The 13715-nt window shown below is 43.8% G+C and overlaps 1 protein-coding gene across 5 annotated transcripts in view; it reads left to right on the forward strand.

Annotated features, from left to right (window-relative positions):
- pusl1 (pseudouridine synthase like 1) overlaps window positions 1–8395 on the forward strand; it is an 83295-nt gene extending 74900 nt beyond the window's left edge. For 2 of the 5 annotated variants that reach the window (XM_065004426.1, XM_065004464.1), the window contains 3 exons: window positions 5825–5879; window positions 6004–6166; window positions 6698–7715. In XM_065004426.1, coding sequence (XP_064860498.1) covers window positions 5825–5879; window positions 6004–6166; window positions 6698–6735 — 256 coding nt within the window. In that variant the 3' untranslated portion in view covers window positions 6736–7715. The other 3 variants (XM_065004444.1, XM_065004453.1, XM_065004435.1) reach the window with 3 other exon arrangements.
- Window positions 8396–13715: the final 5320 nt, after the last annotated feature.

Consider the following 13715-nt stretch of genomic DNA (forward strand, 5'->3'; position numbering starts at 1 on the left):
GGTAGTAGCAGTCCTACCAGTAGAGCTGGTAGTAGCAGTCCTACGAGTAGAGCTGGTAGTAACAGTCCTACCAGTAGAGCTGGTAGTAGCAGTCCTACCAGTAGAGCTGGTAGTAGCAGTCGTACCAGTAGAGCTGGTAGTAGCAGTCGTACCAGTAGAGCTGGTAGTAGCAGTACTACCAGTAGAGCTGGTAGTAGCAGTACTACCAATAGAGCTGGTAGTAGCAGTCCTACCAGTAGAGCTGGTAGTAGCAGTCCTACCAGTAGAGCTGGTAGTAACAGTCCTACCAGTAGAGCTGGTAGTAGCAGTCCTACCAGTAGAAGCAGTCCTACCAGTAGAGCTGGTAGTAACAGTCCTACCAGTAGAGCTGGTAGTAGCAGTCCTACCAGTAGAGCTGGTAGTAGCAGTCCTACCAGTAGAAGCAGTCCTACCAGTAGAGCTGGTAGTAGCAGTCCTACCAGTAGAGCTGGTAGTAGCAGTACTACCAGTAGAGCTGGTAGTAGCAGTCCTACCAGTAGAGCTGGTAGTAGCAGTCCTACCAGTAGAAGCAGTCCTACCAGTAGAGCTGGTAGTAGCAGTCCTACCAGTAGAGCTGGTAGTAGCAGTCCTACCAGTAGAAGCAGTCCTACCAGTAGAGCTGGTAGTAGCAGTCCTACCAGTAGAGCTGGTAGTAGCAGTCCTACCAGTAGAGCTGGTAGTAACAGTCCTACCAGTAGAGCTGGTAGTAACAGTCCTACCAGTAGAGCTACCAGTAGAGCTGGTCGTAGCAGTCCTACCAGTAGAGCTGGTAGTAGCAGTCCTACCAGTAGAGCTGGTAGTAACAGTCCTACCAGTAGAGCTGGTAGTAACAGTCCTACCAGTAGAGCTGGTAGTAGCAGTCCTACCAGTAGAGCTGGTAGTAACAGTCCTACCAGTAGAGCTGGTAGTAACAGTCCTACCAGTAGAGCTGGTAGTATGTGTCTCTATGGACTCATACCAGCTCTACTTTTTTATTTATCCATTTTCCAGCAAACGGAATGAGTAGCAGTTACATAATTCCCGCGGAGAGAGTAACAGTTAATGTGATTGGATGTTCATTATTTGACGAGGCTACCTGTACTGTGTTATTTTGCTGAACACGAGATGGTTTCATTTGATTTCTGGCAGGGAAACGAGGCTACTTTTTATTTGTAACCTTTATTTAACAAGGCAAGTCAGTTAAGAACAAATTCTTATTTACAATGATGGCCTAGGAACAGTGGGTTAACTGCTTGTTCAGGGGCAGAACGACAGATTTTTTATCAGCTCTGGGATTTGATCTTGCAACCTTTCGTTCACTAGGCTACCAGCAGCCCCAAATGCAGCAGGTAGGAAAATATAAATGGTTTGAAAATATGAAGAATTTATTATTTTTCTTTCAAATGTGAATCACATTTGTATTTGGAGTACCCCCGGCGGCATCGCGCGTTCCCCAGTTTGGGAATATCTGGTCTACCGTATCAAAAGCTTTGGCCAAGTCAATAAAAATAGCAACACAACATTGCTTAGAATCAAGGGCAATGGTGACATAATTTAGGACCTTTAAGGTTGCAGTGACACTACCCTAATCTGATGGGTGACCAATTGAGTAAAATAGTTCATTTTAGCCAATCGATTCCCTTGGCAGCTTCTTCCCATGAATCTCAGCGTGTTACCTAGCAACAACAACAACACTTCGCCCTCCATCTTGTTTTCCTCAATCACTCAAGAAAATCTGTTATTCATTTTTGACGTTTTGCCCGAGAAGGTCTTAGTCCCGCAATTGTGCATCTAGCTAAGTAGTTTAGTGGTGGAAGGAGAGGTATTTCTGACGTTTGATAATGTACACCAACACTCCATTATATCTCTAAGCCAGAAACAGCCACTTCATAATAAAGAGAAGCTAACCAGCTAAGGTAGCTAGCTAACTACCGCAGTGACATTATATCACACTAACCAGCTTGTGCAACACTAAATACAATGATCCTTCAATGAAAAGGTAGCTAGCTAACTACCGCAGTGACATTATATCACACTAACCAGCTTGTGCAACACTAAATACAATGATCCTTCAATGAAAAGGTAGCTAGCTAACTACTGTAGTAACATTATATCATCACAATGAACACGTTTTAATGAAGCAGCAACTGTCTGTCTGCTCTGCCCCGTGTCAGTATGGAGTCAGCTCAGCTGCTGATGCTGGACACGAGGTGCCCAAGACACGTGGGGGAGATGATTGGTTGGTAGTCTAGGACGATTAAGCCAATGAGTAATTCGTGATGTGGGGGTGAGAAAAATAATAAAAATCGATACAGTCGCATATCTTTGACGATATATCGTAAATCATTTTGACAATATCACGTTATTTATTTTGAGGCAGTCGGCTGTACCTCCAGTATTTCCCTTCACGGCTTATTCTCTATCTTCTTTTTTAAAAGAATGTTCCAATTTGTAAGTCGCTCTGGATAAGAGCGTCTGCTAAATGACTTAAATGTAAATGTTAAATGTTTAAATATGGGGGGGATTTTCTCACAAGCAATATGTTTGAAACATCGAATCACAATAAAAGTACAGTATTTGTATCGTAATACATATTGAATCGTGAGTATTGCAATACATATTGTATCGGCACCTAAGTATCGTGATAATATTACATTGTGAGGTCCCTGGCATTTCCCAGCACTATGACTAATATGGGGGGAGATTCTCCCAGCACTATGACTAATTTGGGGGGAGATTCTCCCAGCACTATGACTAATATGGGGGGAGATTCTCCCAGCACTATGACTAATATGGGGGGAGATTCTCCCAGCTCTATGACTAATATGGGGGGAGATTCTCCCAGCTCTATGACTAATATGGGGGGAGATTCTCCCAGCACTATGACTAATATGGGGGGAGATTCTCCCAGCTCTATGACTAATATGGGGGGAGATTCTCCCAGTACTATGACTAATATGGGGGGAGATTCTCCCAGCACTATGACTAATATGGGGGGAGATTCTCCCAGCTCTATGACTAATATGGGGGAGATTCTCCCAGCACTATGACTAATATGGGGGGAGATTCTCCCAGCACTATGACTAATATGGGGGGAGATTCTCCCAGCACTATGACTAATATGGGGGAGATTCTCCCAGCACTATGACTAATATGGGGGAGAATCTCCCAGCACTATGACTAATATGGGGGGAGATTCTCCCAGCACTATGACTAATATGGGGGGAGATTCTCCCAGCTCTATGACTAATATGGGGGAGATTCTCCCAGCACTATGACTAATATGGGGGGAGATTCTCCCAGCACTATGACTAATATGGGGGGAGATTCTCCCAGCACTATGACTAATATGGGAGGAGATTCTCCCAGCATTATGACTAATATGGGGGGAGATTCTCCCAGCTCTATGACTAATATGGGGGAGATTCTCCCAGCTCTATGACTAATATGGGAGGAGATTCTCCCAGCACTATGACTAATATGGGGGAGATTCTCCCAGCACTATGACTAATATGGGGGGAGATTCTCCCAGCACTATGACTAATATGGGGGGAGATTCTCCCAGCACTATGACTAATATGGGGGAGATTCTCCCAGCTCTATGACTAATATGGGGGGAGATTCTCCCAGCACTATGACTAATATGGGGGGAGATTCTCCCAGCACTATGACTAATATGGGGGGAGATTCTCCCAGCTCTATGACTAATATGGGGGAGATTCTCCCAGCACTATGACTAATATGGGGGGAGATTCTCCCAGCTCTATGACTAATATGGGAGGAGATTCTCCCAGCTCTATGACTAATATGGGGGGAGATTCTCCCAGCACTATGACTAATATGGGGGGAGATTCTCCCAGCACTATGACTAATATGGAAGGAGATTCTCCCAGCACTATGACTAATATGGGGGGAGATTCTCCCAGCACTATGACTAATATGGGAGGAGATTCTCCCAGCACTATGACTAATATGGGAGGAGATTCTCCCAGCTCTATGACTAATATGGGGGGAGATTCTCCCAGCTCTATGACTAATATGGGAGGAGATTCTCCCAGCTCTATGACTAATATGGGGGAGATTCTCCCAGCACTATGACTAATATGGGGGGAGATTCTCCCAGCACTATGACTAATATGGGAGGAGATTCTCCCAGCTCTATGACTAATATGGGGGGAGATTCTCCCAGCACTATGACTAATATGGGGGAGATTCTCCCAGCTCTATGACTAATATGGGAGGAGATTCTCCCAGCTCTATGACTAATATGGGGGGAGATTCTCCCAGCACTATGACTAATATGGGGGGAGATTCTCCCAGCACTATGACTAATATGGGGGGAGATTCTCCCAGCTCTATGACTAATATGGGGGGAGATTCTCCCAGCACTATGACTAATATGGGAGGAGATTCTCCCAGCTCTATGACTAATATGGGGGAGATTCATGCACACACACGCACACGCACGCACACACACACACACACACACACACACACACACACACACACACACACACACACACACACACACAGGATGCTGGCTGCTGACATTTACATTACGTCAAAAACATTGACTCACAGCAACCAGCGGGAAGCAGATCAGATAATGAATGAATGGGCACCATTACTAAATGCTTACACACACACACACACACACACACACACCATATTTCTTAACACTGGAAACCACTGAAATAGGTCATTAAACCCACTTTAGCCATTATTAGGAGCCCCATATCCTTGTGACCATCAGATCAGATTCAGCTCATTCTGAAAGTGTTCAGACCCCTTGACTTTTTCCACATTTTGTTACGTTACAGCCTTATTCTAAAATTGATGATTTTTAAAATCCTTTTTTCTCATCAATCTACACACAGAGCCCCATTGTGACAAAGCAAAAACAGTGTTTTTGGAAATGTGTGCAAATTTATATTTAAAAAATGTATGGAAATATCGCATAAGTATTCAGACCCTTTACTCAGTTCTTTGTTGAAGCACCTTTGGCAGCGATTACAACCTCGAGGCCTTGGGTATGGCACTACAAGCTTGGCACACCTGTATTTGGGGAGTTTCTACCATTCTTCTCTGCAGATCCTCTCCAGCTCTGTCAGGTTGGATGGGGAGCGTCGCTGCACAGCTATTTTCAGGTCTCTCCAGAGATGTTAGATCGGGTTCAAGTCCGGGCTCTGGCTGGGACACTCAAGGACATTCAGAGACTTGTCCCAAAGCCACTCCTGCATTGTCTTGGCTGTGTGCTTGGGGTTATTGTCCTGTTGGAAGGTGAATCTTCGCCCCCAGTCTGCTTCACCGTAGGGATGGTGCCAGGTTGCCTCCAGACGTGACGCTTGGCATTCAGGTCAAGCGGGAAGCAGATCAGATAATGAATGAATGGGCACCATTACTAAATGCTTACACACACACACACACACACACACCATATTTCTCTCCCTGCTGATTAACACTGGAAACCACTGAAATAGGTCATTAGTCTAAACCCACTTTAGCCATTATTAGGAGCCCTGTATCCTTGTGACCATCAGATCAGATACAGTATCACACCCGACAATCAGTCCAGAGGTAGACATTGTTGCTGTGATGTCGACACAATGTCTCAAGACAACAGTTACCACACCTCCAGGCTTGTGGTACGATGATGTCATTACTGGTGTTGTTTTACTGTCTCTCTCTGTCTCTATCTCTTTCCCTATCTCTTTCTGTCTCTGTCTCTCTCTCTCTTTCTCTCTCTTTTCTCTCTTTTCTCTCTCTCTCTCTCTCTCTCTCTCTCTCTCTGTCTGCAATATTTTAAATGTCTGTTGTCCTCTTGCAGAGATATTCAGTTCTGGGAGCTTACCTTTAAGAGCAGATCCTTCCTCTACAAACAGGTAGGTTGTGTATTCCAGCGTCAGCGCCAGCCAGGGGTGTCGTTACCGTGGTAATAAAATGATTATTATGCATCGGCGGTGCATGTGAACCCAGACAGTGTTACTCCTCTGTTTTTTTTAAAAGGTGCGTAGGATGACAGGGGCTCTGGTGGCAGTTGGCCAGGGACAGATGTCTGTCTCTGGGGTGAAGGAATTACTGGAGGCCCAGGACTCTCAGGCCTACCCACACAACCTCACATCACCCCCAGAAGGACTCTTCCTCACCAGGGTGGAGTACCACCGGTCAGGTAAGACTTCCCAGTGTGTGTGACTGAAAACTTTAATAGTAGCCGTCAAAATCAATTGCACTTCCCTTGATTCCTCGCATTCTCTCTCCTCGCCTCCTTCTCAAAACCCATTGGATTAGAAGGTCAGAGGGGTAGGTCAAAGGGGAACCAATGAGAAGGAGGTGAGGAGAGAAGACGTGAGGAATCAAGGAAGTGCAATTGAGATTCCTCCCCATGTTTCCTCCGTCCTTGTTTCCTCAATTCCTCCCTCAGACGACCTCAGATGAGCTGTGAGGAATTGAGAAAACAATGACGGAGGAAGCAAGGACATTGATGGCAAGTAAAATGTTCAGATACAGTTCACACAATATACAGTGGGGCAATGACAATTACAGGCCTCTCTCATCTTTTTAAGTGGGAGAACTTGCACAATTGGTGGCTGACTAAATATTTTTTTGCCCCACTGTACCTTGTTTTCTATTTGACATTTCTAGAGAAATTATTTTAGGGCACCATTTTTCCTTTCTGATGTCTGTTTTTGTTCTTCCACAGACCTGCAGCTTTACACTCAGGATGATTCACAGAGTTGATTGTCGTTTTAATGACCTAGGCCCAATCCCAAATGGACCCCTAGACGTTACGCCCTACACATTTGTGGAGATCTGAGAGGATTTGAAAAGCAATTTACTTATACCTCCAATTTGCCCCTCTGATAGGCTAGGTCAGGGGTGTCAAACTAATTTCATGGAGGGTCTAGTGTCTGCAGGTTTTAGTTTTCTAACACCTAGACACCCAGGTGAGGGGAGGTCTTTACTGAGACCTAGACAACCAGGTGAGACCTAGACACCCAGGTGAGGGGAGGTCTTTACTGAGACCTAGACAACCAGGTGAGACCTAGATGACCAGGTGAGGGGAGTTACTTACTGAGACCTAGACAACCAGGTGAGGGGAGTTCCTTACTAAGACCTAGACAACCAGGTGAGGTGAGCTCCTTACTGAGACCTAGACAACCAGGTGAGGGGAGTTCCTTACTGAGACCTAGACAACCAGGTGAGGGGAATTCCTTACTAAGACCTGGACAACCAGGTGAGGTGAGCTCCTTACTAATTAGTGACCGTAATTCATCAATCAAGTACCAGGGAAGAGCAAAAACCCACTGACACTCGGTCTTCTGTGCAATGAGTTTGACGCCTGTGGGTCAGGTGGAAGTTTCACCATATTGCTTATACAGTGGGGAGAACAAGTATTTTAAACACTGCCGATTTTGCAGGTTTTCCTACTTACAAATCATGTAGAGGTCTGTAATTTTTTTATCATCGGTACACTTCAACTGTGAGAGACGGAATCTAAAACAAAAATCCAGAAAATCACATTGTATGATTTTTAAGTAATTTATTTGCATTTTATTGCATGATATAAGTATTTGATACATCAGAAAAGCAGAACTTAATATTTGGTACAGAAACATTTGTTTGCAATTACAGAGATCATACGAAATCATACAATGTGATTTTCTGGATTTTTGTTTTAGATTCTTTCACAGTTGAAAGAAAAAAATTACAGACCTCTACATGCTTTGTAAGTAGGAAAACCTGCAAAATCGGCAGTGTATCAAATACTTGTTCTCCCCACTGTACAAATCAAATCCTCTCAGATCTCCACAAGTGAATAAGTGGTAAGGATCCGTTTGGGATTGGGGCATAGCACAATGTTTCTCAACCTCAGGTCCGGGGACCTGTGGGAGACACATAGTGGACATCCTGGTATTGCTTGAATGTTTTGTTGGGTATACAAACCTTTTATTTCATGTTACACCACAGTGTGTATTCTACTAAGTGGATATGTATTTCTTGCTGTACTACAAGATGTGTAAATATGATCATTATATCTGTTTTTAAGACTATGTAACCTTAAACTTTTACTCAATCTATGGAGTGATTCTACTGTGTGAGTTAAATACGTTCTCTCTCTCTCTCTGGCCAGCCTATAAATAATGTTTCCTGTATTCAGTGTTCCTGGTTCCTTAATTGTACTCAGTATTGTAAATGATGTCACTGATCTAACCGTGGCGACTCTACCTCCAGAATTACGATCGCTCATTTCACACTTCTAAACAGCAATTCTAAAAAGGCACTCGCTCGTCTGAATGATCTTTTTTGTTTGTTTTGCAGGCGCTTGGTAACGTTTGAATAAAATGAGAAAAAAAGAAGTAGTAAAGCTTATTAAAAAGCAGTGATACTATCAAGAGACGTGTGCAGGTTTCTTCTATTTTTTTTTCTCAAACAGCCAATCACGAGTCCCCATGTCGAACCAAATACTACATGTCAACATGTCCTGTCAGCTGTCAGTCAAACTGCACAACGACAGTGCTCTCATTCCCTCGTCAAACCAAAACGAACGTTTTAAAAGGGATACTTTGGGAATCATCATGCTAGCAGATACCCATAGACTACCAGTCATTGGGCTAACGCTAGTTAGCTTTGGCTCGCGAAACTACCTCTAACTTCCTTCATACTAGGACACAGAGAAAAATAGTATCCGCAAAATCATCAGACTCTGGGGAGGTAGATAAAGGGTCTCATTGCCAAAATCCCGAAGTAGCTTCTGTAAAAAAAATTATTGGTCGCTAAATCCGGAGAAATGACAGACAGACCATGTAAAAAAACCAACAACTGTTGGTCACTAAATCCATCTCGGTGGACCACGTCAAAACGTTTGGCTGGAATGCCCTCATCCGTCTGAGTGGCCAGGCTGTGACTTCCCTCACCCGCTATATACTTATAACTGATTGGTTCTGCCCACTGCTGTCCTGTTAGAACACGATGTTAAGGCTCATCCCTGTACTCTCGATAGTCACCACCACACACAGCTGTTTCTATTTGAGGATGTTTCTAGATGTTTCTATTACTGTGGTAATCTGAATGACATGGAATCTTATCGTTGTGGTTTTATAAAGACAAAAGAAAATGCACACATTTGCAACTATGCAATATACAAATGTTCATGAATAAATGACAAATAGCTTTACACTTACAACATGTTTATTAAGGCTTATAAACAGAGAGAGAGAGAGAGAGAGAGAAGAGAGAGAGAGAGAGAGAGAGAGAGAGAGACAGACAGAGAGACAGAGACAAACCAATTACTTGGAATGACAAAGGGTCAAAGTGTATGGCACCCTCTCTCCAGCCTTGTGTGAGAATCTGCCAGGCTGAGATCTTATCAGATCTGGCGCCACAATGTCGTAAATTACTCTTCACATGAGCAAGCTCCAAGAACCGTCTGGGATGACTCTAGAATGACTGGGATGAGTCTAGAATGACTCTGGGATGACTCTAGAACCCTCTGGGATGACTCTAGAATGACTCTGGGATGACTCTAGAACCCTCTGGGATGACTCTAGAATGACTAGAATGGCTGGGATGACTCTATAATGACTCTGGGATGACTCTAGAATGACTAGAATGACTCTGGGATGACTCTAGAATTACTCTGGGATGACTCTAGAATGACTGGGATGACTCTAGAATGACTGGGATGACTCTATAATGACTGGGATGACTCTAGAATGACTCTGGGATGACTCTAGAATTACTCTAGAATTACTCTGGGATGACTAGAATGACTGGGATGACTCTGGGATGACTCTAGAATGACTGGGATGACTCTAGAATGACTCTGGGATGACTCTAGAATGACTCTAGAATGACTCTGGGATGACTCTAGAATGACTAGAATGACTCTGGGATGACTCTAGAATTACTCTGGGATGACTCTAGAATGACTGGGATGACTCTAGAATGACTGGGATGACTCTAGAATGACTCTGGGATGACTCTAGAATGACTCTGGGATGACTCTCCCATGGAAGCACAATAAAACACCACTATAGAAAACGCTGTGGTAGCGTCTGCATGCAAAAGATGTTTACCAATACAACCATGAAACCACCTTTGCAACCAATGCAATAACGCAATACTTAATAATAGTGCACATGATAAACAATAGGCAAAGCAGCAAGTCTAACATTAAAGAATGGCAATACAGTGGGACATGTGGCTGAAGGTTATCAAGGTAACAGGAAGTAATCATTCAGACTTTCCGTGTTACTGTCGACAATAAAAAGTCGTCAGAAACATGGCGTCTCCTCCCTTCGGACGACGACGATGATAAACACTCCGACCTGAGTGGGCGGGTGCAGTGTCCAGATGAACATTTCCAAGTGCTCTGATTGGTTGGGAATGGCAAGGCTATGATGGGTGAGGGATGACTAAGGTAGGCTGGAAAGCCAAATCAACTGAAGTGACTGTGTGGGGAGAAGAGAGGAGCAGGACAGACTTATTTTACATTCCCTTTAAAAGCACAAGGAGGCATACTCCATGACGACTTGAGTTTTGTAGACTGGGGCACCTGTGGCTCGGCTCCTCTGCAGGAAACCTGCAGGAATTCCTCTCCCCAACGTGGCTGAAGAACCAGTGTGAGGTTCCGGAAGGCTCTAAGGTCTTGTAACAGTCAAACGTTTGGACACACCTACACATTCAAGGGTTTTTCTTTATTTGTACTATTTTCTACATTGTAGAATAATAAAGACATCAAAACTATGAAATAACACATATGGAATCATGAAGTAACCAGAAAAAGGGTTTTATTTTTATATATATATATTTTATATTTGAGATTCTATAAAGCAGCCACCCTTTGCCTTGATGACAGCTTTGCACACCTCTTGGCATTCTCTCAACAAAATTCATGAGGAATGCTTTTCCAACAGTCTTAAATGAGTTCCCACATATACTGAGCACTTATTGGCTGCTTGTCCTTCACTCTGCAGTCCAACTCATCCCAAACCATCTCAATTGGTTTGAGGTCGGGTGATTGTGGAGGCCAGGTCATCTAATGCAACACTCCATCACTCTCCTTGGTCAAATAGCCCTTACACATTCTGGAGGTGTGTTTTGGGTCATTGTCCTGTTGAAAAACAAACGATAGTCCCACTAAGCGCAAACCAGATGGGATCCCACTGTGGTTCCTGACGGGTGAAGCTGTCAAACCAGATGGGATGGCGTAACTGTAATGAACTGATCCTCTGCAGAATAACTCTGGCTCTTCCTTTCCTGTGGCGGTCCTCATGAGAGCCAGTTATCTCTAATGAACTAATCCTCTGCAGCAGAGGTAACTCTGGGTCTGCCTTTCCTGTGGCGGTCCTCATGAGAGCCAGTTATCTCTAATGAACTTATCCTCTGCAGCAGAGGTAACTCTGGGTCTTCCTTTCCTGTGGCGGTCCCCTCATGAGAGCCAGTTATCTCTAATGAACTAATCCTCTGCAGCAGAGGTAACTCTGGTTCTTCCTTTCCTGTGGCGGTCCTCATGAGAGCCAGTTATCTTTAATGAACTTATCCTCTGCAGCAGAGGTAACTCTGGGTCTTCCTTTCCTGTGGCGGTCCTCATGAGAGCCAGTTTCATCATAGTGCTGGATGGTTTTTATGACTGCACTCAAAGAAACTTTAAAAGTTCTTGAACTGTGTTAGAGTAATGATGGAATGTCGTTTCTGTTTACTTATTTGAGCTGTTCGTGCCATAATATGGACCTGGTCTTTTACCAAATAGGGCTATCTTCTGTATACCACCCCTACCATGTCACAACAGAACTGATTGGCTCAAACACGTTTAGAAGAATATTCCACAGGCACACCTGTTAATTGAAATGCATTCCAAGTGACTACCTCATGAAGCTGGTTGAGAGAATGCCAGGTGTGTGCCAAGCTATCATTAAGGAAAAGGGCGGCTACTTTGAAGAATCTCAACAACAAAAAAACGATGAACACGACTTGACATGTGCTGCGTTCTTAATTTACGTAGTGATTGAATATTGTTCCCTCCCGAGCCACACGGTGGCAGTGAACACATGGAAAGGTCCTGCACTGTTGATATGAAACATTGAACCGTAAAACACATTAGTGTCACGGCATCAGCATTAAGACTTCCGTTTCTTCTGATTTTGCCTTCAAAATAAAAGTGTGCAGTTAAACGGTATGTGTACAATACGAAATCCCCCCCAAAATGTTGTAGCTTTTCATAGTCATAGCGCATAATGTTACAATTATGTTACACAATTATAATTACATCAGGGGAAAAATCTAAACTGAATAAAATCAGTACTTTTTATAAGATAAAGAATATTATAACGTGGCACACATTGACAAATGGATATGTTTTTAATGTAATTGTCTGTTATGTACATGACCGGTGCTACACTTAAAAGGGTTTCTTGTTTCTTACAGATCTCATCACGGTTTGCTTGAGATGTATAGAGAAATAATAATAGGCACTAACTCCGCCGTGGTTCGTTGGACAAAGCCCATGTGGGAATAATGAACGTCGTGTTTGGATAAAAATAATGTATATGGTAAACACAGGATGGGGGGATCTTAGAATGTATATGGTAAACACAGGCTTGGGAGATCTTAGAATGTATAAAGGATGCTTAGAATGTATGGTAAACAGGATGGGGGTCTTAGAATGTATATCTTAACACAGGATGGGGGGTCTTATAATGGTAAACAAACACAGGATGGGGGTCTTGAATGGAGGATCTTAGAATGTATATGGTAAACACAGGCTTGGGAGATCTTATACGTTTTGTTCTAAGCCTGTTCATTTTTCAACTCCACAGTTAACTCTATCACCACAGACAACAGCGTCTCATTCAGTACAGTCAACTCCACAGTCAACTCTCACCGCAGACAACAGCGTCTCATTCAGTACAGTCAACTCCACAGTTAACTCTATCACCACAGACAACAGCGTCTCATTCAGTACAGTCAACTCCACAGTTAACTCTATCACCACAGACAACAGCGTCACATTCAGTACAGTCAACTCCACAGTTAACTCTATCACCACAGACAACAGCGTCACATTCAGTACAGTCAACTCCACAGTCAACTCTCACCGCAGACAACAGCGTCACATTCAGTACAGTCAACTCCACAGTCAACTCTCACCGCAGACAACAGCGTCTCATTCAGTACAGTCAACTCCTACTAATCCTTTTTCACCACCTCCTTCCTCACCACCTCCTTCTTCACCACCTCCTTCCTCACCACCTCCTCCTTCACCACCTCCTTCCTCACCACCTCCTTCCTCACCTCCTTCTTCACCACCTCCTTCCTCACCACCTCCTTCCTCACCAACTCCTCCTTCCTCACCTCCTTCCTCACCACCTCCTTCACCACCACCTCCTTCCTCACCACCTCTTTCACCACCACCTCCTTCCTCACCACCTCCTCCTTCATCACCACCTACTCCTTCCTCACCTCCTTACTATCCCTGCCTACTCCTTCCTGTATTCCATATACTATGATTCACAATGTGCCTATTGAATTGGGTGGAGTAAAAGGCAAGCAACATTCTGTATTATTCAGCACCCCATGAAATGGTACCACATATACATTCTACAACACTTTTACTGTAGCACCTATTTCATTCACAGTGATTAGCATTGGGGGCATTTATTTGACCTTGGAACATGTTTGAAAAACCCAAATGTCACTTAAATATGAACACATGTGAC

The sequence above is a fragment of the Oncorhynchus nerka genome, linkage group LG2 (genome assembly GCF_034236695.1).
Source record: "Oncorhynchus nerka isolate Pitt River linkage group LG2, Oner_Uvic_2.0, whole genome shotgun sequence".
Classification (NCBI taxonomy): domain Eukaryota; kingdom Metazoa; phylum Chordata; class Actinopteri; order Salmoniformes; family Salmonidae; genus Oncorhynchus; species Oncorhynchus nerka.